The following is a 27,670-nucleotide window of genomic DNA, read 5'->3' on the forward strand; positions in this document are numbered from 1 at the left end:
AAAATATTACCTTCTGGTCAATTCTGGGACATTTCTGGTATATTTTTGCCGCTTATGAGGCACTTATCTAGAGGCACGCACACAGATATATATATATATATATATATATATATATACATATATATATATATATAATATTATATACAGTATGTATATATATATATATATATATATATATATATATATATGTATATATATATATATATATATATATATATATATTACACACACCAGGAGGACCCCAGGATGTGACATATATACCAGGAGGAAGACATTAACACCATGAGTGGTCCAGGGAGGGGACAAATATACCGCAAGGACATATATACCGGGAAAGGGCCAAATAAACAAGAATGGGGACATATATACCAGGAGTGGTTGAGGAAGGGGTCATATGTACCAGGAGGAGGAGATATATACCAAGAAGGGACATATATAGCAGAATTTGCCCAGGAGGGGGATGTATATAGCAGGAGAGGCCCAGGATGGGACATATATACCTAAATGGGGACACATATACAAAGAGGGGGACATATATAGCAGGAGGGGGACACTTTTTTATATATATATATCTATATATACCGTATATATATATACAGTATTTGGCTTTTATTGATGCAAAAGATATAAGGCTGACAAAGACAATCCTCTATTGACTTACTGCCACATTACCTTTAACATGAGGCTCTACGGTCAGATGCTGTTTATATACCGTACTTGTTGTGCATTCTATTATCAGTGCCCTGATACTTCATTGGGGATAAGTACAGGATTATTAGGTCCATCTCCCTATTTCTTCCATTCTTTTTCTCTTGATAATTGCGGTTTTAACCTTTGTTCTTGTCAACCTTATATGTTTTGTATCAATAAAAGCCATGTTTATATATAAATAGCTGTCTGTGCACATTTTTACTTGGCAGCTTTTTTTCTTCTCATGTTATAATTCTTTTTTTTTTCCATAGTTTTTAGCACCCCTCCCTTTATTTATATTTATTACATTGTGGCGGTGCCCACTACTACTTTATTAAAAAAGTGTTGCAAGTAGCAGTGTGTGTGAGGGGGAGGGGGGTATTATACAATGGGCCAGTGTGTGTGTGGGTATATTATACATAAAGGCAGTGTGGGAGACATATGGATAGGAGTGGTTCCACCATCCCGAGTCCCCTACCCGTAGAGGGAACGTCATCTACCTGCCCCACTCCATCTCCCCCTGGTACTCCCATCGGCAGTGGCGGTACTCCCCTTACCGCGAACCATGGGTGGCGTCACAAACACTTATCCCCTGTAAATAACCCCCTTTCATTTTCGAGTGGCTGAGAGTCCCCGGGTCCGGAGACCCTCGAGCCACAGCAACACCGGACCCAAGCAGTCCGACTGCTGCAGGGGCAGTACACATTTTCCCTTGTAGATTGATTAAAATCTGCAAGAGAAATCACATAAAAAAACGCAGCGTGTGCACACAGCCTGGGTGTGACTGACTCCTGCACAGACCCTGCCAGCAGCAGCTCCAGAAGTAATAGAAGCATAATTATTATTATTATTATTATTATTATTTATTATTATAGCGCCATTTATTCCATGGGGCTTTACAAGTGAAAGAGGGTATACGTACAACAATCATTAACAGTACAAAACAGACTGGTATATGAGGAGAGAGGACCCTGCCCGCGAGGGCTCACAGTCTACAGGGAATGGATGATGGTACAATAGATGAGGACAGAGCTGGTTGCGCAGTGGTCTACTGGACTGAGGGCTATTGTAGGTTGTAGGCTTGTTGGAAGAGGTGGGTCTTGAGGTTCCTCTTGAAGCTTTCCACGGTAGGGGAGAGTCTGATATGCTGAGGTAGAGCGTTCCGGAGTATGGGGGAGGCACGGGAGAAATAATGACCCAGAGTAGACACTACTAGAATGTTCCCTGATGGACCATGTGTTTTTCTATATCAGACAATACCTGTGTCTTTTGAAGCATTTCTAATCCTACACTGACCTCTGCTGGCCTTTCTCAAAATTACTGGTGCCATATATGGCCAAAGGAAGTTAAGCAGCAGTTGGGAAATGCCTGGGACCTGTCAGACAGGTATGGGTGGGTGAGGGGTAAAAAGATGCATGCGGCAGAGGACTTTAGAGGTGAAGACAAGGGCTCTGTCTTTTGTTGGAGAGGTGTCTGAACGCTGGAGTCGGTGGGTCTACTTCAGATCGCTTCTGTCCTCTAGTGACTGCGACAGGTAAGGAGAACAAAGGCTGCGCTGCATTTAGACACTTTCTATGGAAAGGAAAAGTTCATGATGCCGGGTTTTCCCAAATCAAGGTAGGCCCCGAATATAGCAATCAAAAATCCGAAAACTGCTCAAAGCCACGATAGTTGTAGAAGCCTCGTGCTACGATGGCCTCAGAGCTTGGATGAGGGAGAGTTAATCCTGCTGATATGGAAAGAACCGTCATGTAGGAACTGATATGTGGACAGACCGTGCATTGTCTACACTGCAATTATGTGGAGTAAGAGTTCACTCTCTTTGTTCAGGAGACGTACGGTGTCTGTGCTTCTTGTGGGATTGCATTCACCCCGGCTACTACTTCATGCCATGTTCTCTGTGTGTCTGCGCATGCCAGGAACCACGTGAAAGCCAAAGCAGAATGGGAACCTTAGCCACTACACATAGCTAGACTACGGACTCTCAGCCCCTGTGACCTAGTTACCCCCCTACTACTGTATTACCTTTTATGATTGTTTACCAACCCGTGGATTACCAAATCCATTGTAGGTACTGTGACAGACGTGTGATCCGAGATCTCTGGTCCTGTATTTCAGCTAAAGGTTGCAACAGAAGCAGTGGCCAGTGAAAGTACTGTCGCACCCAGGGATATGGGGTACTTTGTTCCGGTTACTGTACGTCCTGGGGATGTCTTGATGGTGGCCGTTACCCGGTTCCGTGCCCTGGGCCCTTTTTGTAATGGGGATATTTACAGGGGATTTGTGAATACGTTATTTGTGACGCCACTTACGGTGTTGCGGCTAAGTATAGGGAGCCGATGCAGAAGTGTCTCTATTGGGGCTGATGGTATTGCAGCTAGTATGGTAGTCCCCCTGCAAGTGGGGTATTGCCCCAGCGGGTGTATGGTGCGGTAGACATCGGAAGAAGTAGTCCAGACAGGTATTCAGTGCAACTGGTTTACTCACTTTTAGGGTGTTAACTGGTTGCCCCAGGCCGACTGGTTTCGCCTCTAGGTCCCCTTAGTCTCAGTGTCAGTCTGGTTCTCTGGTACCTTCATCCCCTGCACCTGTCTCTGGTAAGTGGGTCCCCGTGGTATGGAACACTGGGGGTCCCCGGTTTGAGGTTTGTCTACCACTGTCCACCTGACGGTAGCGTGAACCCTGTGGGGTTGGAGTCTCTGGTCCTGTCCCCGGCTCTCTCTTTGCTACTGAGTCTTCGGATTCTTTAGGGGCAGCAAGGTCCTTGATGATCCCCTTTGCTGTGCAGGTGTTAACAGGTTGGCTTGAAGCTCTTTCCTGTCCTAGGGTCCTGTACCGCGTCAGTGCGTATTTCCGGGAGTACTCCACCGGCAACCACCTCTCCTGGGTACCAGGTCACCATCAACCCGTGTCAGGGTGTCGCTTCACTTCCACCTTCACACCTTTGCTGTCAACACTAGACTCCCTGTGTCTGCTCTCCACAGTCTGCCCCTCCTACCTGGTCAACTAGTGGACTGGAGTGGCTCCACCTCTAGGCGGCCATCCATGGTCCCACCCTAGCTAAGTACCATTGTATGGTGGGATTGTTGGGGAAAACTGGGATTACCTGGGTTTTTGGTGGTACCGGCACTGGGGTCCTGGGTCCCTAAAGGGATAGGCCCTGGTGAAGATGCAGAACCTTGTAGCACCCTGATGGTCTCAGGGGCACTACAGTATCATCTACAGATTGTGGCTGACCAGCCCCTATATCTGCAAATGATGCCAGAACGGCCCCCTGCTTCTCCCCTCTGCAATCACTGATAGACTGAGTTTTCAGCAGTTTTTTTGTGACCCTCTCCTTAGGGGCACCAGTGCAAATGCATCAGCGGTAGGTCCACCAGTAGTTCTCTTTAAGGGAACCTGTCACCAGGTTTTCCCCTATATGATGTGGCCACCGCCAGTAGGCTCTTATGCTACAACTTTCAAGAATACTGTACAGTGGCTACAGAAAGTATTCAGACTCCTTTAAATTTTTCACCTTTGTTTCATTGTAGCCATTTGGTAAATTCAAAAAAGTTCATTTTTTTCTCATTAATGTACACTCTGCCCTCCATTTTGACAGAAAAAAACATGGTCATAAGTATTCAGACCCTTTGCTCAGGCATCATAATTAAGTCACATGCTGCGTGGTGCATTTCCTTGGGATCCTCCTTGAGATGGTTCTACTCCTTGATTGGAGTCAAGCTATGTTTAATTAAACTGATAGGACTTGATTTGGAAAGGCACACACTTGTCTATATAAGACCTCACAGCTCACAGTGCATGTCAGACCAAATGAGAATGATGAGGTCAAAGGAACTGCTCAAGGAGCTCAGCGACAGAATTGTGGCAAGGCACAGATCTTGCCAAGGTTACAAAAGAATTTCTGCAGTACTCAAGGTTCCCAAGAGCACAGTGGCTTCCATAAATACATTAATGGAAGACATTTGGGACCACCAGAATCTTCCTAGACCTGGCTGTCCAGCCAAACTGAGCAATCGTAGGAGAAGAGCCTTGGTGAGAAAGGTAAAGAAGAACCCCAAGATCACTGTGGCTGAGCTCCAGAGATGCAGTAGGGAGATGGGAGAAAGTTGCACAATGTTAACTATTACTGCAGCACTCCAGCAGTCATGCCTTTATGGCAGAGTGGTCCGACGGAAGCCTATCCTCAGTGCAATACATATGAAAGCCGACATAGAGTTTGCAAAAAAACACATGAAGGACTCCCAGACTATGAGAAATAAGATTCTCTGGTCTAATGAGACGAATATAGAACTTTTTGGTGATAATTCTAAGTGGTATGTGTGGGGAAAACCAGACACTGCTCATCACGTACCCAATACAATCCCCACAGTGAAACATGGTTGTGGCAGCCTCATGCTATGGGGGTGGTTTTCAGCTGCAGGGACAAAACGACTGGTTGCGATTGAAGGAAAGATGAATGCAGCCAAGTACAAAGATATCCTGGAAGAAAACCTCTTCCAGAGTGCTCTGGACCTCAGACTTGGCCAAAGGTTCACCTTCCAACAAGATAATGACCCTAAGCACACAGCTAAAATAATAAAGGAGTGGCTTCAGAACAACTGTGTGACCATTCTTGACTAGTCCAGCCAGAGCCCTGACCTAAACCCAATTGAGCATCTCTGGAGAGACCTGAAAATGGCTGTCCACCTACGTTCACCATCCAACCTGATAAAACTAGAGAGGATCTTCAAGAAAGAATGGCAGAGGATCCCAAAATCCAGGTGTGAAAAACTGCATCTTTCCCAAGAAAACTCATGGCTGTAGTAGCTCAAAAGGGTGCTTCTACTCAATACTGAGCAAAGGGTCTGAATACTTATGACCATGTGATATTTCAGTTTTTCTTGTTTAAATTTCAAAACATTTCTACTTTTTTTTTTTTCCTGTCAAGATGGGGTGCAGAGTGTACATTGATGAGAAAAAAAATTAACTTTTTTGAATTTCCCAAATGGCTGCAATGAAACAAAGAGTGAAAGTTTTAAAGGGGTCGGTCTGAATATTTTCCGTACCCACTGTGTTACGGTTGCTGTTACGGTTGCTGCGAGCACTGGAGACTAAGTCCAGATTTCTTACTACTGCACATGTGCGAGCGCTGGAGACTAAGTCCAGATTTCTTGCTACTGCACATGTGCGAGCGCTGGAGACTAAGTCCAGATTTCTTGCTACTGCACATGTGCGAGCGCCGGAGACTAAGTCCTATCTTGGAGCCATTGCACATGTGCGGGTGACATCATCGCTGACGAGGTCACATGTCTCTGACACCTTCTATGCCGATTGGTCGCTGGTCATGTGCTTGTGATGCCTTGCTCGGTGATAGGCCAGCATGACGTCACTCCTGTCGTTCTGGCAGCGGATTGGCTCTGGTGTCCTCCATCTTGGATGAGGCACAGAGTCTATATAAGACCCTGACACACGCCGCATGGCGCTCAGTCCTCTTGGTTCATGCATAAGAGTAGACGCTCTGTGCGCGTTCCTCTAGGCATTCCTCTGTCTATGCTAGGTGAGCGCTACCGGCAGGGTAGCGTTCTTATACCTTACAGCTTCGGCTGCTGTCCGTATCCTTACCTCTTAGGGGAGCGGACATAGGCAGGTGCCTGAGGCACATGGTCTGGCTGGGCCTTGTGGTTCGACTCGTAGGTGGACGTTGCCGCTAGGGTAACGTTCCTTATACTGCGTCTGGCAGTTGTTCGTATCCTCGCACACTAGGGGAGCGAACAGAGGTAGGAGCTTTGTGCGGCTTACGCTGCTGTTCGTCTCTTTTGCACCACTAGAAGAGCGGACCTAGGCAGGTGCCATATCTAGTGGTTCGTGTCCTCGCACACTAGTGGAGCGAACGCAGGTAGGAGCTTTGTGCGGCTTACGCTGCTGTTCGTCTCTTTTGCACCACTAGAAGAGCGGACCTAGGTAGGTGCCATTTCGCACACATTGCCTTTGTCTCTGTGATTATTAACAGAGATCATTCCACACACCCTCCAAGTAAGGGAGGAATTGCTTTACTTACTTATTATATCCTTCTGTGAGTTAACAGAGGTATTGCACTCTGCCATAGTCTGCAGCAGAGTCTTTGCACGGTGGACCCTGACTGTCTGATACTCCTTTAGGTTATCAGACAGCCCCCCGTAACACACTGTATATAAGAGCCCAGGTCACTCTGTATAATGTAAAAAACATCTTTTACTATACTCATCTGCGGGGCGGTCAGGTCTGATTGGCGTCTCTGGTATTGGTCCAGCATCTCCTATCTTCTTTCCATTGCCTTCCTCCTTCCCTGCTCCATGTACATGACACGCCCTGCGTCATCCACACAGAGGCTGCCATTGCGCTCTTGCACAAATGCACTTTGATCTGCCTTGTTGAGGGCAGAACAAAGTACTGTAATGCGTGGGGAAAGGTCAAAGACTGCCCGCACATGCGCACTACAATACTTTGATCTGCAGAGAAAAGTGCATGTGCACTGGAGCGCAATGATTGTCCCTGTGTGGATGATGTAGGACATGTCATCCACACAGAGCAGGAAAGGAGAAAGTCGATTTAAGGAAGAGAGGAGGCGCTGGACAGATACCAGCAACACCCATCGGACCCGACCAACCTCAAGGTGAATATAATAAAATGTGTTTTTTTTGATATACAGAGCAGCCTGGGCACTTATGTACATCATTCTAAGGGACAAAACTGGTGATGGCTTCCCTTTAATAGCAGCAACACATGATCGCCCAGTAGCTGCAGGAAGCCGGCCACTGTGTTATCAATTGTGCTGCTATTAAAGAGGGTGAATATTCACTGCTTCCCACTCCCATAATATTGCCCAACTGTCAGCATTGGCTTCAGTGCAAAGAAGTGGGCAGGATTATAGGCATGGGGAGCAATGAATATACATTTTCTTAAGCAGTAAGCACACTGTTAGCCCCTGTGCCAGCTGCTACCTCCTGTGACCCTGTGATGTGCAGTGCAGGAATGCAATGAGTCTCTCTGCTATTCAGCTGAATGTGTGCCCTCGGCTGCACATCCAGCTGCAGTAGGAGCTGAGGTCAGTGCTGAAGACATTTATACGAGGTAAAACCTTTTTCTTCTTCTTGGTGGACTGTTTTTTTTTTTTCTTGAAGAGAGATCATGGGAGCCCAAGGAGAATATCAATGCCCCTCTTTTCCTTAAGAGATTCCTGGAAATGGGGAGGTGTAAGGATGGTACTGTCATACCATTACCATCATTCCTGCACTGCCCTGTTCTCTCTACTTGGTGGGGATGTGACGCCAGGGGTCACAGGTCACAACATCACATGCACCCCACATTCCCTGCAGGAACACCAAGGCTAACCCAAAATCCTTGTTGCCTTCCTCCAGGGGCTGATGTCCACACCAGGGGGTGGGCCAGGCGGTTGGCTCCGCCCACCAAGGAGTACACAGCCCTGGAGGCTGGAAAACCAGGCAGTCCATCTAGGGAAGTGAAAGTAGAAGGAAGTGAAGTGGTAGAGGAGCTGGAGAGAAAGAGTAAAAAGTGACAGTAGTAAAGCCTGAAGTTGGTCCGGGTGTGTGCCCCGGACTGAGAGACAGCAAGGTCAGCAGACGGCGGTGATAGTCTGCAGGGGGACTGCTTGGAGGTTGCCGGAAGGACCGCGGACGGGTGGTGACCCGGCGGTACCGGAGCGGTATACGAAGAACAGTCAGCACCAGGGCAGGGGCCTTTCGGATCCCGGCAAGGCTAGGAGTCGCCATAATTTACCAAATCCGTCAGTGAAGGGGACCTCTGTCTCCTAACAACCAAGTCCCGATCGAAGGCAACAGCCCGACCGTGAAGGGGAGACACCGCCACCGCCAGGGCACCAGTTTCCCAGGGCCAGCGCCTGCGGGCAAAGTAGGGCTCCTTCGGCCCAGATTGAAGCCGAGGAGTGGGTAACCGGTGGGGACCCATCGCTACCAAGAGACTTTACATAGGTGCAGGGAAGAGACCGTCACCGCTAACTTCAGGGAACCGCAGCACCGTAACCGTCCGAGGGACCCGTCCAACCAGCCGTTTGTTTACCGAGAACTGTGTCGTGTTTACTGGCTGAGTGAGTACCTCCGTGCCGTGCGGCACAGCGCTGCCCCTGCGCCCCTGCACCTCCACAGGCCCCATACCCGCCTGTCCACCATACCAACACCATCACTGGGCCCCGGGACCACCAAACCCCTACCCACGGAGGGGCAAATCAACAACTGGCTGCTCCGTACCATCACTCCCGGGCTCCCCAGACAGAGCAGCGGTGGTATCCACTTAATCACCACAACCGTGGGTGGCATCACGGACAATAAACTATCCCAAATCCCAATCCCCTTTCACTCACGGGCGAGGAGCGCCGCTCGAGTCCCCGGGATCCGGGCCATCGCTCGAGCCACCGAGCAGCAGCAGGCCGCAGCAGCCGCGGCAGCCGGACCCGAGCAGAGGGAGAGCGCGGCGTCCCCTCCTCCGCCCGCGACAGGGACACTGGCGCCCTCACTTTTCCAGACGCTCTGCGGTGGCTCCTGTCCCTGCCTCCGGCTCCCAGGGCCTGTGCGTGCCACGCAAGTCTCCTGGGAGCACACTTAGGGCACAAGCATGCCTATGCTTAAAGGCCAGTGAGCTCTAACACAGAAGAGGCAGTAGGTATTTAAGGCACCCTTTCCTTTTGGTCTATCCTTTGAGATGCGTTGCTAGTTGTCATATCCGAATATACCTATGAACTGTTAATAAAATTTACTTTAAGTAAAGTAAAGTAAATTTTATTAACAGTCCATAGGTATATTCTGACACAACGCTCAATTTTGTATACTTATCTAAAAAATTCTTCTCTGAAATAGTTGTCATATCCCTTAACCTTCTGCTGCTGCTGTATTGCTTACACCTGTCTATATTGTAGTACCTGCTGTACCAAGTGCTGCACCTATACATACTTGCTGTATCTGCCGTACCTGCTTCCTCTGCTGTTCCTTCCATGCCTGTTGTACCTGTTGCACTCATCCATGTTAGCCATGCCCACTGCATCAGCATATCTCATAACTTTGTAGCCCTTACAAAGTAATTTTAATCTTATTAAAGCCCATAGATTCCCCTTTGGTAGAACACATGAAGTGTGATGCGAACAAAATCTCCCCCCGCCCAAATATAGTATGATAACCTCACAGTGAATTTCTCTGCGGCACCCAATTCCGCACAGCGTATAATGACCCTAATGTACCCCCCTCAACTTCCCTGGCAAATTATGTTGACCCCACCACAGCATGATCCCCAGCTGTGACTCCTACACAATCTTCCACATTATATTACTTTATTATAGACCCACTAGCCTTCCAAACAGTATAATGGGTCCCACATTGCCTTCCATGCAGTGAAATGGGCCCAACATTGTCCCTCATACAGTATAATGGGCTTCACATTGTCTTACATATGACAGACCCCTATAGAACTCTAAACAGTATAATAGAATACCATAGTCCTCCATATAGAATAGGGCCCACATAGTCCGCCACATAGTATTATGTGCCCTATATTGCGTTTCGTGTAATAGAGTGCACCCCACATTGAATTCCATGTAGTATAATGTGCCCCACATTGACTTCTGTATAGTATAATGGACCTCACATTGCCTTTCATATGTTATAATGGGCTCGACACCTGCCTTCCATTTAGTATAATGGGCCTCACACCTGCCTTCCATATAGTATAATGGGCCTCACATTGCCTTCCATATAGTATAATGGGCCCCACACCTGCCTTCCATATAGTATAACTGGCCCCACACCTGCCTTCCATATAGTATAATAGGCTCGACACCTGCCTTCCATATAGTATAATGGGCCCCACACCTGCCTTCCATATAGTATAACTGGCCCCACAACTGCCTTCCATATAGTATAATAGGCTCGACACCTGCCTTCCATGTAGTATAATGGGCCCCACACCTGCCTTCCATATAGTATAATGGGCCTCACATTGCCTTCCATATAGTATAATGGTCCCCACACCTGCCTTCCATATAGTATAACTGGCCCCACACCTGCCTTCCATATAGTATAATACACTCGACACCTGCCTTCCATATAGTATAATGGGCCCCACACCTGCCTTCCATATAGTATAACTGGCCCCACAACTGCCTTCCATATAGTATAATAGGCTCGACACCTGCCTTCCATGTAGTATAATGGGCCCCACACCTGCCTTCCATATAGTATAATGGGCCTCACATTGCCTTCCATATAGTATAATGGGCCCCACACCTGCCTTCCATATAGTATAACTGGCCCCACACCTGCCTTCCATATAGTATAATAGGCTCGACACCTGCCTTCCATATAGTATAATGGGCCCCACACCTGCCTTCCATATAGTATAACTGGCCCCACAACTGCCTTCCATATAGTATAATAGGCTCGACACCTGCCTTCCATGTAGTATAATGGGCCCCACACCTGCCTTCCATATAGTATAATGGGCCTCACATTGCCTTCCATATAGTATAATGGTCCCCACACCTGCCTTCCATATAGTATAACTGGCCCCACACCTGCCTTCCATATAGTATAATACGCTCGACACCTGCCTTCCATATAGTATAATGGGCCCCACACCTGCCTTCCATATAGTATAACTGGCCCCACAACTGCCTTCCATATAGTATAATAGGCTCGACACCTGCCTTCCATGTAGTATAATGGGCCCCACACCTGCCTTCCATATAGTATAATGGGCCTCACATTGCCTTCCATATAGTATAATGGGCCCCACACCTGCCTTCCATATAGTATAACTGGCCCCACACCTGCCTTCCATATAGTATAATAGGCTCGACACCTGCCTTCCATATAGTATAATGGGCCCCACACCTGCCTTCCATATAGTATAACTGGCCCCACAACTGCCTTCCATATAGTATAATAGGCTCGACACCTGCCTTCCATATAGTATAATGGGCCCCACACCTGCCTTCCATATAGTATAATGGGCCTCATATTGCCTTCCATATAGTATAATGGGCCCCACACCTGCCTTCCATATAGTATAACTGGCCCCACACCTGCCTTCCATATAGTATAATAGGCTCGACACCTGCCTTCCATATAGTATAATGGGCCCCACACCTGCCTTCCATATAGTATAACTGGCCCCACAACTGCCTTCCATATAGTATAATAGGCTCGACACCTGCCTTCCATGTAGTATAATGGGCCCCACACCTGCCTTCCATATAGTATATTGGGCCCCACACTGGCTTTCATATAGTATAATGGGCCCCACACCTGCCTTTCATATAGTATAATGGGCCCCACACTGCCTTCCATATAGTATAATGGGCCTCACAACTGCCTTTCATATAGTATAACTGGCCCCACACCTGCCTTTCATATAGTATAATGGGCCCCACACTGCCTTCCATATAGTATAAGGGGCCCCACTGTCATGGTCGTCTCTCTTTGACAGGCTCAAGCCCTATTTGCCATCTAAGACTCAACACTCAACTTAAATGTGTTTGTTTTCCTTTAACATGAATAGGGTTAAAGTCAGTTGTCCTTACCAGCAGCAAGCCATTTACCTCTGCTCAGGTGTTTCCACTGATAACCACTCCCAACATGGATAAATACCGTCTGCTCCCTACAGAGAGCACTGGTTATTTAGCATTCATTCTTGAGCTAGGCTAGGAGCATGAAGGTTGTGTTTGAGCTGCTGTTGTATTTTGTGCGAAAGTTACCCCGTCGTTTGTAATTTTCTCCCTTTCTTTATTTACCTCCTGTGTACTGTTTGTGTCTCCCCTGGTGTGTTTGGTAGTGGTGTGCTTTAGTTGGACTGCACCCAATTTTTGTGTGTTTTGTGGGGTTGTGACTACTGTTCTTGTCCGTCCCTTGGGTGGTGGGTGTGGAGGCAGTTACACCATGGCCTGGACAGGAGACAGGGAGATTCTGGTGGCTCAGACCTAACTACCATCAAGTGTACCTCTGGGTTGAGGGTCAGCTCCGGGTGTACCTAGTCTGAGGGCCACCTTAGGAGTCCCTATCCAATCCCTTCCTAGTCCCTGGAGTGAAACCCACACTGCCGTCCATATAGTCTAATAGGCCCCACACTGCCTTCCATATAGTATAATGCCCCGGACTTTGACTTCCATATAGTATAAGGAACTTCACATTGCTATATAGTATAATCTCATCAAGCAGTGACTACCTGGGTTCCGCCAGGAATAAGGGAACGCCCAGTGAGCGCCACAACAAACAGGGTACAGCATAAACACAATACAACACTGGGTCCTGGTGCTAGAGAGAGGGATCACGTCTTACACTCACCTGAGGCTGATCCCTGCACTCGCTAATGTCCCTATAAGGGTTCTTTCACCCCATCGCCATCACATGCCAAGGCCTTGGCTTGCCCTAAATTCACCGTGGCTAGTGAGAGCAGTAGTTCTCACCACTGGAATAATCTAACACAAAGGTAGGAAGACCAATAGAATCTGTGTGGTCTGTTCCATTGCCGATACGCCTCTGCTCTTGGCTAAATGTCTCTCACTTTTTACATCATGCAAAATGGAGGAGGCTCCATCTCTCGTTGCGATTATCTGATAATAATTAGTGATGTGCGAACCTGAACGGTAAACTTTGGGGTCCATGCATGGACTCCAACACAGAGATATCAAGGAAATCCATGAGAAGGGTGCTTTACACGCTGCGACATCGCTAACGATATATCGTTGGGGTCACGTCGTTAGTGACGCACATCCGATGCCGTTAGCGACATCGCATCGCAGCATGTGACACCAAGGAGCGACGATCAACGAGCGCAAAAACGTGAAAAATCGTTGCTCGTTGACACGCCGCTCCTTTTCCAAATACCGTTGCTGCTGCAGGTACAATGTTGTTCGTCGTTCCTGCGGCAGCACACATCGCTATGTGTGACACCGCAGGAACGATGAACATCTCCTTACCTGCGTCCACCGGCAATGAGGAAGGAAGGAGGTGGGCGGCATGTTCCGGCCGCTCATCTCCGCCCCTCCTCTGCTATTGGACGGCTGCCGTGTGACACCGCACGAACCGCCCCCTTAGAAAGGAGGCGGATCGCCGGCCAGAGCGATGTCGCAAGGAAGGTAAGTCCATGTGACGGGTGTTAGCGATGTTGTGCGCCACGGGCAGCACTTTGCCCGTGACGTACAACCGACGGAGGCGGGTACACTCGCTAGCGATATCGGTACCAATATCGCAGCGTGTAAAGTACCCTTTACTGTGTTACTGGGTTCAAGCACCTGGATAACAATAAAATACAAGTGTTTAAAAAAAAGCAAAATACAGATTTAAGCCTGCTTTACACGTGTCGATATGTCGTGCGATTGCATTTGCGATCGCACCCGCCCCCATCGTTTGTGCGGCACGGGCAATTTGTTGCCCGTGTGGCACAAAGTCGTAAACCCATGTCACACGTACTTACCTTCCAAACGACCTCGCTGTGGGTGGTGAACATCTTCTTCCTGAAGGGGGAGGGATGTTCGGCGTCACAGCGACGTCACACAGCGGCTGGCCAATAGTAGCGGTGGGGTGGAGATGAGCGGGATGTAAACATCCCGCCCACCTCCTTCCTTCCGCATTGCCGGCGGGACGCAGGTAAGCTGTGCTCATCGTTCCCGGGGTGTCACACGGAGCAACGTGTGCTGCCTAGGGAACAATGAATAACCGGCGTGCAGAAGGACGTTCGATTTTTAGAAAATAAGCGACGTGTCAACGAGCAACGATAAGGTGAGTATCTTTGCTCGATCACAGACACTCGTAGCTGTCACACGCTACGATATCTCTAACGATGCCGGATGTGCGTCACTTATGACGTGACCCCGACGACATATCGTTAGATATATCGTATCGTGTAACGTGCCCTTAAAGCAGGAGAGTTGCACTTAGTCTGTCACACTGCTTTCGGGTCTACTCATTAGCTCTCATGCATATTCACTGCTTCTCTTGCGCACCCTCTGTGACAGCGTCTGTGATGGTTGAAGTCAGACTGATGGCATCAGTGATTGGTTGTAGAGGTGAAAAATAAATAAATAATTGAAATAAAATTATGTATGGTTTCCCGTACCCAGCCAAGATAAAGCCGACAGCTGGGGGCTGAAATTCTGAGGCTGGGGAGGCCCATGGTTACTGGGCCCCAGAGCTGAAAAATAGCAGCCCACAGCCACTCTGGAATTGTCGCATCCATTAGATCTCATCCCAATTGCCCTGGTGCTGTGGCAATCAAGGTAATATAAGGAAAACACACAAAACACACAGAAAAATGCTTTAAAAAAAACACCCTCTTTTTCCAATTTATTAACCCCCAAAACATTACTCCAGGTCTGACATAATCCACATGAGGTCCAACGACGATCCCATATCTGCTACATCTGACGCGCAGTGCGCAGTCACATTAGATAATGTGACCACTCACACAAGCCTCTGAGACACACTGACAAAGCCACAACTGTGAGCCGTGACTTCAGTGAGTTCACCTGATGTCACAGCTGGGGTTCCCACAGTACCCCAGTTGTGACCTCAGGTGTACTGACCTGAAGTGAACTCGGTATCCTTACCTCAGGGGAAGTCATTGAACTCAATGCCAGTTTACAATAAAACCGCATCAAAACGCAAGGAGTTTTGGTGCGTTTTTTGACAGGAGATGCAGATATGGTTCAGAAATGTCTGGACCCAAATACTCAATGTGCACACAATTGCCTAATGCAGTAATCCAGCATCAAGGTCAATGAATTCACCTCAGGTCAGTTCACCTGTGGTTACAGCTGAAGTGCCATGGGAACCCCCAGCTGTGGTCTCAGGTGAACTCACTGACCTCATAGCTGTGGCTCCGTCAGTGTACCCCTGATGCCACAGTGAGTGGTCTCATTTTCTAATGTGACCACATACTGCGTCCTCAGATGTAGCAGAGTCGGGATTGTCATGGGACCTCCTGTGGATTACGTCAGACCTGCAGAGTGTTTTGGGGATTTAGGGTTTTTTGTTGCTTTTTTCTTAAATAAAGGATTTTCTGTGTGTTTTGTGATTTTATTTCTTTTTACTTACAGGATTAGTAATTTGGGGGGAACTCCAAGATCCCTCCTCATTACTAACCTCAGACTTAATGACAGCTGTGTTTTGTTTTTGTTTTTTTTTTCCAAATCACAGCTTTTCTTAACCCCTTATATTACCCCAATGGACACTACTCCAAAGCAATCGGGATGAGCCAGGTAAAGCATCGGCATTGGCGCCTCTAATGAATGCGAGAATTCTGGAGTGGCTGTGGGCTGCTATTTTTAGAATACCAGACCCCAGCTGTCTGCCTTATCTTGGCTGGATATTAAAATTGGAAGGAATTGAATGCCTGTTTTTGAAATAAATTATTTTTATACTTTAAAAAAAAAAAAATAAAAGCTCATCGGGTTCCTTGCATTTTGATACACAGCCAAGATAACATGCACAACTTGGGGCTGCAGCCTGTAGCCATCTGCTTTATCTGCACTGGGGAACAATATACGGGAGACCCTATGCCATTTTTTTCCCATTCAGACACCAGCAGTCTAACAACAACCAATCACAAATGCTGTCACAGGGGGTGGGTGAGGGAAGCATTAAATAAGCATGAGAGCTAATGAGCGGCCCCTGAAGCAGTGTAACAGTCACGCGGGAAACTTGGTAAGTTTAATTTTCCAGTTTTGCAGTCCCATAGTCCCTACTACCACCATTTTACAGCACTCAAGCTTGGGTTCCCATAGACTTATATGGGGTTCCAAGCTCATGTTCGGGTTCAAGTCAAGTCCCAAACCGGATTTTTTTTCTCCGGCTGAACCCAACCCGAACATCTGGAGGTTCGCCCATCTCTAATAGTGACGGATTCTGTCTTTCTGCTTAACAAAAATGGAGGACATTCCCTCTGTTATACTTAGATAAATGGAAGCCGATTTCTCTCTGTCTTCAAGAATGGAAAAAGTTCTTCATATTTTCTAAGACAAAAAAGCAGGAACCAGTCAGGATCCTATAATGTGTCCTCTCTTCTGTTCTCTCCTGACAGGACTGACGGTCGCTCCTCTTACCTCACGTCTCTGGCTCCTCCCACTTCCTGTTTCACTCCCTGAGGTAAATATGAGATGAAGTTTTCCACCTGCAGGTTTATTTACCCCTTTAAGAACCTGGACATTTTTTCTATTTTATTGTTGGGCTTTCCTTTCTTTTTCCACCTCTCGTTGCAAGAACTATAACATTTTTTATATATATATGGTATTGTTTCTGCGGAAATATTTGTTGTAGTTTTGAATGTAGTTCCATGAATAAAGCTCTTCCAGACCCTCAATATGGTCAAATTTCCCAGAAGAACCAGTGTATGATATTCTGTGAGATTTGTAGGAGTTCTGAATGACACCGTTCATTTTACCATATAATGTACATAAAGGGGAAAAGCCAAATGGGGAAACATTATGAAAAGAAAGAAATTCCAACACCTTGTTTTAGGGTTTATGAAATTCATCCTGCAAAAGAAAACAAAGACCTGGAAAATGATTAGTCAGATCTGTACGATTACGTCGATAACAAATTTGGAAGCTCTATCTATTTTTCTATATTACAATGTGTGTCTGGGTTAAGATAAATTTATTGAAATTTGTGACCTGCAGCTTTTTCCTTTATCCATGCAGTTTGGTGAGGACTTGTTCTCCATATCGCACTTAAATGGCAATTCTCTCATTTCAATTTTTTTTTTCTCATCCTGGTGATTAAAATGAGTTAACTAATTTTTGAAGTTTGATAAATCAAACTTTTTTTTATTGTATATTGCAATACTATAGACACATAGTTGAAAAAATGACCTAGGTCCGTCAAGTTCAACCTTCCTCCACCAAATATACATTTTGTCATTAAAGCATTTATAAACAACAATGTTGTGTGTACTGAGGAAATCATCCAGCCTGTCTTGCTAAATTCTACTAAAAAGGGGGCTGAAAGCCCGTACTTACGAAGCGCTCACTGATATCCTAATCAGGCACGAATACTAATATTCTTTATAGCAAGATACTATTTATTTTAATAGCACATGAATATATATAGTCAATGGTACATAGGCATAAGAACTATAGTCATAGAAACTTATACAATAACAGAAATATGCATCAACATTACCGTTATGTTGTAGCAATCCTTTCACATTGGAGGGAACTCGAGTTAATGATAAGGAATCAACATGGCATCTTGCATCACAGGAACAGTGCGTACGTACACTTCAATGTCCTGGAAGGTTTCCCTAACATTAAGCGAGTCCGGTGTATTTTTTATAGGAAAACTTTGTAGGTTGGGTTTAAATGGTCACCAGCATGTGACAGCTGAGTCATGTTCATGTAACTTGACCACAAACTGCTGTGGGCACTGGCAGCTTCCTGCACATTTCCTGCACATCCTGCCAGTTGACAACTGGCCGACCACAGTTTGACCATAGTGTTAGTGAAATATTGCAATGAGCCGTAAATTTCATATGCAAGCTTCCTTAAACCTGTCTTTAAGCCAACCACAAGTTTCCGGTAAGTGGAACTGTAAATGTGACTTCCCCATTATCTTGAAACTGCTTCAAGACATGTATTCTTTGGTCATCATATTGGCCTTCCAAAGGACATCTCTTTGATACTGAATTATTGATAGGTCAAATAATATCTGGGATCACTCCTATCTTTTATGATTCCTATCTAATCACACATTCTTTCAGTCATATCACATTGGTATCACACAGCCCTTTTTCTAAAAGCTGTTATAGTATCTGCCATTACTACCTCTTGTGGTAGGGCATTCCACAATCTGACTGCTCTAACTGTAAAGAACCCCTTCCCATTTAGTTGCCGGAATAGTCTTTCTTCCACTCGCAGTGAATGCCCCCTGGTCCTTAGTACTGTCTTTGGAAGAAATAAGTCATGTGCCAGTCTTTTTTGTATTGAACACATGTATTTATACATAAATAAGATAAAAATACATCTTTTTTTCTACGCTAAACAAATCCAACTTTTTCAACCTCTCATCATATGTGAGGCCTTCCATTCCTTGCAATAATCTAGTTGCCCTCCTTTGAACTGACTCTAACTTCTGAATATCCTTTTTAAAATGTGGAGCCCAAAACTGGATCCCATATTCCAGATGTGGCCTTACAAGGGATTTATAGAGAGGTAACAATACATTGGGATCACAGGATCTAATCTCTCTTTTTATACACCCTAAAATCTTGTTTGCTTTAGCAGCTGCTGCCTGACATTGAGTGCTTCTGCTCAGCTTACTTGTAACCAGAATCTCCACGTCTTTCTTCTGCTCTGTAGTCCCACGTTTTTCTTCCATTTAATGTATATGCAGCTATAGCATCACTTCGTTCTAGGTGTACTACTTTACATTTATCAACATTTAATCTCTTTTGCCAAGTGTCTGCCCATTCCGACATCTTATCCAGATCATTTTGTAATATTGTACTATCAAGGTCAGTTTTTAATATCCTACATAGTTTGGTGTTGTCAGCAAAGACTGACTTTACTCTCAATACCATCTATATGGTCATTAATAGAGATAAAAAAAAATCGGTCCTAGCACAGATCCCTGCATTACACCACTGCTGACTATAGCCTAATTAGAGAATGTACCATTTATGACTAAACTTTGTTTCCTATCTTTTAGCCAATTCCTTACCGATCTGCTTATAGTTTCCCCTAGTCGTTGCTTCTGTAGCTTCATTACAATGCCTTTGCAAAGTCCAAATAAATCACATCAGCTGCATTACCAATATACAGATTTGCACTTACCTCCTCATAGAACCCCATCATGTTACCTAGACATGACTTAACCAGCATGGACTCATGAAAGATATCAGTTATTACATTATTTTCTCGAATATATTGTTGCATGTCATCTCATAAAATTTCCTCAAAACCTTGCATACCACCGATGTCAGACTTAGCGGACAGTAGTTGCCTGGATCCACCCTCTTACCTTTCTTAAATATTGGTGCCATGTCAACCATTCTCCAATCCTGAGGCACCAACCCAGTTACAAGAAAGTCTAAGAAGATTAGATACAGCGTTCTGTCCATTACTGAGCTCAATTCCCTCAATATCCGTGGATGAATGACATCTGGCCCTGGGGATTTGTCAATGTTTAATTTACTCAGACACAGGCGTACTTTTTCTTGTGTTAAGTTAGTTATATCAGGTGGGAAGTTTTGATTTTGCCTTTTTGAATGATCACTGGAACAGTCAGTTCCTTTGTGAACACTGATGAATAGTGCCTGTTTAATATCTCAGCTTTTTCTTTGCCCTCTATAATTATCCTGTTATAATCTTTTATGGGGACGGTACCATCCTTTTTTTTTCCTTTTGGCATTGGTGTATTTATAAAATTGTGTGGGTTTATTTTAATATATTTGGCAATTTTTGTTTCAGTAGCTAATTTTTTTGCTAGCTTGATTTCTTTTTTACATTTCCTATTGAGAATTTTATACTCTTGAAATGCTATTTCTGTATTCTCAGCCGTCAGGATTTTGAATGCCCTTTGTCTATTTTGTATTATACTTTGTACTGTCGTATTTATGCATAGTGGTTTCCTTTTATTCCTGGACATATTATTACCAGAGGGTATGTTTTTTTTACAGGACTCTAGTAGTATATCCTTAAACTTGCCCCATTTATGTTCAATATCCCAAGATACCATGACATTGTCCTAGTCTAAATAATTAAGCTCTTCCCTTAATTTGTTGAAATCAGCTTTCCTGAAATTTCAGGCTTTAGTATTTTCCCTTTCAAATATTCTATTAAATATTATATTGAACTTACCATATTATGATCACTGCTCTCAAGTGCTCCCGCAACATGTATATCCGAAATTATATCTGGTCTATTTGACAGGACCAAATCCAGCTAATTATCTCCCCTGGTCGGTTCATCTACTATCTGAGTATGGAAAATACAATATTTAGATGAGAAAAAAAAGACAACCCAGCTCGCGATAGCTTACAATCTACAATGAGATTGGAAAGGGGGGGGTGTCAAGGTACAAGTGCTTATTTAGAATGATACAATGACAATCCTGCCATCTCAGGGAAATGGGGGATAGATAATGGTTTCCTGGACCAGTTGAGAGATGTAATTGTCTTGAAATGTAGATAAGAACTTGCAGCATTTAGCACAACCCAAAGATTCTATGTCCCTCTGAATATCTCAATAGTTGGATCCCCCATAAGGACCCAATAATTTTTTATTATTAATAATAATATTTACTGCATTTTCAATGTGTTGCAGCAGTTCATCCTCTACCTATTCTGCTAAGTTAGGAGACCTATAGCAAACTCCAATTAGCAGCTTTCCATTATTCCCCTCCCTATTTACATATACCCATACTGACTACTGTATCTCCCCCTAATGTTGTCATTAAGCACAGGTGTTAAGTTAGATTTGATAAATATACATACCCCTCAACCTTTTTGTCTTTCCTGTCCTTTCTGAATGTGGTGTAACCCTCTACGTTTGTCACTCAGTCATGGCTCTTATCCAGCCAGGTTTCAGTAATGCCCACACATCGTAATCCGTGGTCGTCATAAGAGTTTCCAAAGTCATTCATTTTGTTGATAAGACTTGTATTTGCCAGCAGACATTTAATACTATTAACACATTTCTTACTTCTCATCTTCCTACTTTCCTTGCATATCCCAGCCCCCGCTAAACCTGCCTGGACCACTACTGTCTCACTCTCTGTCTACTTTTATCTATTCCCTTATTTACTCCACTACCCTCCTCCCCCCCCCCCCAGATCCTAGTTTAAAAGCTCCTTCATGTGTTTGACCATTTTTTTTTCCTCCCAGCACAGCTACTCCCTCCCCATTGAGGGGCAGCCTGTCTCTACCGTAGCGCCTGTAGTTGTCAGAGACATCGACCCAGTTCTCCTTGAACCCAAAACCCTCCTTCCTGCACCAATTTCTAAGCTACGTATTTATCTACCTATGCTCTGCCTCTCTTTCTTGTGACACTTGTGGCATCGGTAGTATTTCTGAAAACACCACCTTGGAGGTCCTGGACTTCAGCTTCTCTCCTAGTTCCCTGTAATCATTTTTTAAGGACCTTCCACCTACCTCTAACTTTGTCATTAGTACCAATGTGCACCATGACCGCTGGGTTTTTCCTTAGCACCATCCAGCAATCTGTCAATCCGCAATATGCCAAACTCGAGCACCAGGCAGACAGCACACTGTTCGGCATCCCCAGTCTCAGTGACAGATAACCCTGTCTGTCCACCTAATTATAGAGTCCCCTACACCCCACATTTGTCTGGCCTTTCCTGCTCTCCTATTTCCCTCCTTCCTAGAGCAGTCATTTTCCTGGTCTCTTGGAGCAATGTCCTGTTGTAATGATCCTAGCCCTCCCCAATATCAGTCAAACAGAAATATTTACTAGGTTGTCCAAGATCAGGACTAGGCTCCTTGACACTTTTACCTTTACCCCCTACTTCTAACTGTTACCCAGCTACCTACTTCTGGTCTTGAACTTCTGGTCTGAAGCTTTAAACTCCTCTCCAGGTTTGCAATGCTCCTGAGTGTTGCAAGCTGCATATTTAGCTCCATTACCTAGGCTTCAAAATATGTAGTCCTATAATATACATGTCGCTGGCGGAGGAGGGGACGCTGCGCTCTCCCACTGCTTGGGTCCGGCTGCTGCTGCTACTGCTGCTCGGTGGTGGCTCGAGCTGTGGGCCGGATCCCGGGGACTCGAGCAGGCAGCATTCCTCGCCCGTGAGTGAAAAGGGGGTGGTTTGGTTTTAGGGATATTGTCCATGACGCCACCCACGGTTGTGGTGAGGTTGTGACACCACCGCTGCTCTGGACGGGGATCCCGGGAGCGATGATGACAGGGAGCAGCTTGGATGTTAGTTCTCCCCTCCGTGGGTAGGGGGATTGGTTGTCCCGGTGAGGGAGATAGGGATGGATGGCAGGTGGGTTACGGGGCCTGGCAAGGTGCAGGGTCGCGGGGGCAGCGCTGTGCCGCACGGCACGGTGGTACTCACTCAGCCAATGATGTACACAAAGTCTCCGGTAAAACAAACAGCTGGATGGACAGGTCCCACAGACGGCTGCGGTGTTTCTCCTCCCGGCAGGTTGATGGTGACTGCCTTTCCCTGCACCTGCGAAGTGTAAACAGTTCCAATGGGTTCCCACCGGTAACCCGCTCCCCAGCTTGAAGGTTGCTGAAGGAGCCCCTTTTGCCCGCAGGCTCTGGCCCTGGGAACTTTAGCCTTGGCGGTGACTGTGTTTACCTCTCTCGGTTGGACTGTTGCCTTCTGTCGGGACTTGGCTGCTGGGAAACCCCGGAGGTTCCCTTCGCTAACGGATTTGACAATTTCAACGGCGACTCCAAGCCTTGTCGGGGTCCGTAAGCCCTGCCGGTTGGTGCTGGCTTCTCTTTGCGTACCGGTCTGGTACCGCCAGGTCACCGCCCGTCCACGGTCCTTACGGTTAGCTCCGATAGGCCTCTCCTGCAGACGGTCACCACCGTCTGCCAACCTTGCTGTATTGTCCGGGCCACACACCCGGACCAACTTCAGACTCCTCAACTGCCACTTCACTTCCACAACTCAACTCCACTGCAAACTATCTGATCTCTTTTCCCGCCGCCAGGACTGTGAACTCCTCGGTGGGCGGGACCAACCACCTGGTCCGCCCCCTGGTGTGGACATTAGCCCCTGGAGGGAGGCAACAAGGGTTTTTGTTTGACTTTGGTGTGCCTGACCGGGAGTGTGGGGTGTGTTGGTGTAGTGCTTGTGACGTCCTGGCTTGTCCAGGGCGCCACATACATATATACTGTAGTATACATGTATAGCAAAATTGCGGTTCTGCTATGATGCTGAGCCTGAAACTGAGCTTCAGGGTTAATTCACACCAACGTATAAAACAGACGAATGCAATGTAAAAAAAAAACACATTATAATCTGACCAATGTTATTCAGTGAGTCACAGCAGAGATGCGATTTTTTTCCACCTGTATTGGGCCTGTGAGAAAAAAATCTCAGCATGCTGCATATGGTCTCAAAAAATGCCCGAGACTTGCCAATGTAAGTCAATGGGTGTGAGAAATAAGATTCATCACATGGACCATCTGTACGGAGACTTTTTTTTTTTTAATGGATACATTATCATTCTGTAGCATAGAACACTGTAAATGATTGTTGAATAATAGCTGCTGAGAAAAAAATGCATTGAATTCGGATTGCTCGGCGAGAAAAAACAAATCGCCCACTTGCATGGAATACCAAACGGATTTCACTCATCCAACTTTCTTGGATTAAAATTGGACTACTTTTTTTATACACCAGTGTGAGTGTACCCTCACAGGAGGACCAACATGGCAGCTAGAAGACTCAGCAGTGCCGTCACTGGCACCATTTACATCGATACCATACAGCAATCGGAGCTAGCTGTGTAACACAGACAGCATCTCCCTGATAGGACACAATAAGATCATAGCCTGGAGAAGACTGGAAACATTCATATAGGCAAATGGTGGTAATGTAGTCAGTGATGGACTCTGGTCAGATATGTTAATGGAGCCATAGTTGAAAATGAAGATGTCATCCACATCATGAAGTAGTTATTTCTCATCTCCCATGTAATGAGTATGTCCTGCATTATTGTGAATGCTGATTCCAGTGTTTGTAAAAGATGCATGAAGTAGTGTTATGGAAGATGAGTCTGAGAAACGTGTTGCGCTGCAGACAGTGAGGAAGAAGCTGCCTGTGGTGTGGGGCCTAATATATATATTTTATTTGCTCATGTCCCCAGCCAGTCTTTTTTTTTTTTTTTTGTTGGGGAGTTGATGTGATGGTGGCTCGGGACAGTAGTTGCAGGTGAGGGGGTTCTCAGCAGTCCTTTTTCAGTGGTCTGCGTCCTGGCCACCTCCACAGAGCAAGGGGGAAGTGATTAGTTGCTGTGCTCTTTGTGTGTGCAAGCCATACCTGTGATTCAGCCCTCGTGTAGACCAGGATTCCTCTGTTGGGCAGTCAGTCACATACTTTCTATGGCCTAAGTTATCTGACGGGCTTGCACACTTGTCCTTATCCCTATACTACCCACTAGTACAGCTTTCTACACTCTCTCAAACTTTACCTCGACTGAGTAAACTCGGATGGAGTTGTATCCTGCAGCTAGCTCTTCCCACTGTTGACGACCCACAGAACTGAACTGCTCCCTGACTAAGTCATCCTGTGCTAGACAGTATCTATTCACTTTACTAGGGAGAGTAGTACCTAACCCGGCCAGTAGATTGCCACACTTGGGCCTTGACTCCACTTGCTCATAGCTTTCGATGTGAGAGCATCGGAGGTGATATGCTAATGAGCCTCAGCTCAGGCTCTGCTGCGAGTGTGAACTTAGGGTCATGGGACTGTGATCCATTCTTGTGATCGGATTACAGCCTCGGGGGAGAGGGAGGGAGCACTTTCTCCTGCTTCTCTGCTGCCTGTCTCTGCGTATATCGCACTGCGCTCGAATGACATAATTTAACGACAACCAGGCTTAGCACCCTCTTACATCCTGACGAATCAATAATCCCTGCAGCTAAGCGGTGGCTCTATGAAGGTATCGAGGGAATGACTGTATCATTGTGTGTTTCAGGTTCCAATAAGGTGTCCAGACATCACCATCTATTTTTCCATGGAGTTGTGCGAGGATTTAGAAGTACACAAAGATCTGTACAATGACGTCATGCTGGACGTTCTCCAGCCCTTCACATCCCCAGGTAAGACCAGAGGAAATTCACACGGCCTATAATTATCTGTATGTAAAGAATGAATTGAGTCCCCTGTATGTGTTTCCTCCAGTTCTATCAAGCAAGAGGGCAACAGCAGAGGGATGTCCCCATCCTTTTCTTCCACAGGACTATAATCAAGAAAATCCCTATGTTCTTCAAGATCATGAGGTAGATGGAGAGAAGGTGTCATGAAATCTCCCTTATGATATGTGACTTCTCCATCTGTCTGTGACTTTTACAATATTTGTTTCAGATTGAAGAGCTGATCCATATTAATACTACAGAGACCTATGTGAGGGTTGAAGACTGGAGTGAAGAGGAGATGCCTTTATATGACTACCCAGGTGAGTAGCAATCACTAAATTCAGAGATGTTACAGATTCTTTTCGGTCACTGGCCGTGGCTGCATTATTAGCAGTGTAGTTCGGCCATCTCACAACCAAGTAGTCACCATATTGCCACCAACTCACTACATGCTGATCCACCTAAAACTGCCCCTATTGTTTTGGGCACAACCCTTTTCATGCAGTGAGATCTATATTGGCCAGAGCTTACAGGCCGGAGAGTCCACCAGAACCTCTGGAATTAGAAGATGTTGATCCTTACCTGCCCCAATATCTAAACTAAACTTTAACCCCTTCAGCCCCCGGGCGCTTTCCATTTTTCCGTTTTTGTTGGTTTTTTTGCTCCCCTTCTTCCGAGAGCCGTAACTTTTTTATTTTTCCGGCAATCTTGCCATATGAGGGCTTATTTTTTGCGGGACAAGTTGTACTTTTAAATGAAACTATATGTTTTACCATATAGTGTACTGGAAAACAGCAAACAAATTCCAAGTGTGGAAAAACTGCAAAAAAAGTGTGATCGCACAATAGTTTTTGGGAAATTTTATTCACCTTGTTCACTATATGGTAAAACTGATGTGTTGTTGTGATGCCTGAGGTTGGTGCGAGTTTGTAGACACCAAACATGTATAGGTTTACTTGTATCTATGGGGTTGAAAAAAATTCACAAGCTTGTCCAATAAAAATGGCGTAAATTTTGCGCCATTTTCCGAAACCCGTAGCGTTCTTATTTTTGGGGATCTATGGCTCAGTGACAGCTTATTTTTTGCATCTTGAGCTGAAATTTTTAATGGTACCATTTTTGCGCAGATGCTACGTTTTGATCACCTGTTTTTGCATTTTGCGTAAAACTTGCTGCGGCCAAAAAACGTAATTTTAGCGTTTAGAATGCGACACCTACCAATCAGATTAATTGATTTTATATTTTGATAGATCGGGCATTTCTGAATGCGGCAATACCAAATATGTGTATTTTTTTAACCCTTTAATTTTCAATGGGGTGAAAGGGGGGGTGATTTGAGCTTTTAGGTTTTTTTTTTATTTTTAAAACTTTTTTTTTTCTTTATTTTACTAGGCCCCCTAGGGGGCTATATGGATCAACAGTGCGATCGCTCTGCCTTTTCTGCTGATCACAGCTACATGGCTGTAAACAGCAGATATGATCACTTTCTGATTCACTCGGCTGCGGGCCAAGTGAAATAAAAAGTGATTCATGTTAGCAACAGGCGTCATCACATGACCTTGTGCTACCATGGCAACCACCGAAAGTCACATGATCACGCATGTGACTTCCGGTGGAGGCGGCGGTAAGTGAAAATAATGGCCGCGCACATATACATCTCGCTGCCAGACTTTGGCAGCGAGATGTAAGGGGTTAAATGTTGCGAGTGGAAGCAATTCCACTTGTAACATGCAGGCACACGTCAGCTGTTGAAAACAGCTGATATGTGCACGGATGGCTGTGTCTGCTGTAATGTGATGTGGCAGAATCCCAGAACTGTAGACATGGTTGCATGAAGTTTGCGGTGTGCGGCCATGTGTGTTATCCTGATATCCTACAGCACATGCTGCCTCCTTCTCTCCGATGAGGATCTTGAAACAACTATGTGGGTGAGACAAGAGAAGTGTTGTCCCTGATCATCAAAAGTGAAAACACCACCAGTATGTGTATATGTGTGTGTGACGCCCTGACAAAATCAGGGTGTCTCAGATGACTGCACCCCTCTTCTGGTGCAGGATTCCCTCCTCCTTGACCCTCCATCACAACCCCACATCCAGGTACACAACTTCAGCCAGCAAAGCCTAGTCAACCACCATGACAATAGGAACACACCAGTGGGTG

The 27,670-nt window shown here is 45.8% G+C and overlaps 1 protein-coding gene across 1 annotated transcript in view; it reads left to right on the top strand.

Annotated features, from left to right (window-relative positions):
- The first annotated feature begins 2,098 nt into the window (after positions 1-2,098).
- LOC142312051 (uncharacterized) overlaps positions 2,099-27,670 on the top strand; it is a 32,763-nt gene continuing 7,191 nt past the window's right edge. The window contains exons 1-5 of the mRNA XM_075350928.1: positions 2,099-2,224; positions 16,753-16,817; positions 25,351-25,474; positions 25,557-25,654; positions 25,740-25,830. Of these exons, the coding sequence (XP_075207043.1) occupies positions 25,390-25,474; positions 25,557-25,654; positions 25,740-25,830 (274 nt within the window). The 5' untranslated portion in view covers positions 2,099-2,224; positions 16,753-16,817; positions 25,351-25,389. The remainder of the gene's footprint in view (positions 2,225-16,752; positions 16,818-25,350; positions 25,475-25,556; positions 25,655-25,739; positions 25,831-27,670) is intronic.

This window comes from Anomaloglossus baeobatrachus, chromosome 5, assembly GCF_048569485.1.
Source record: "Anomaloglossus baeobatrachus isolate aAnoBae1 chromosome 5, aAnoBae1.hap1, whole genome shotgun sequence".
Lineage (NCBI taxonomy): Eukaryota > Metazoa > Chordata > Amphibia > Anura > Aromobatidae > Anomaloglossus > Anomaloglossus baeobatrachus.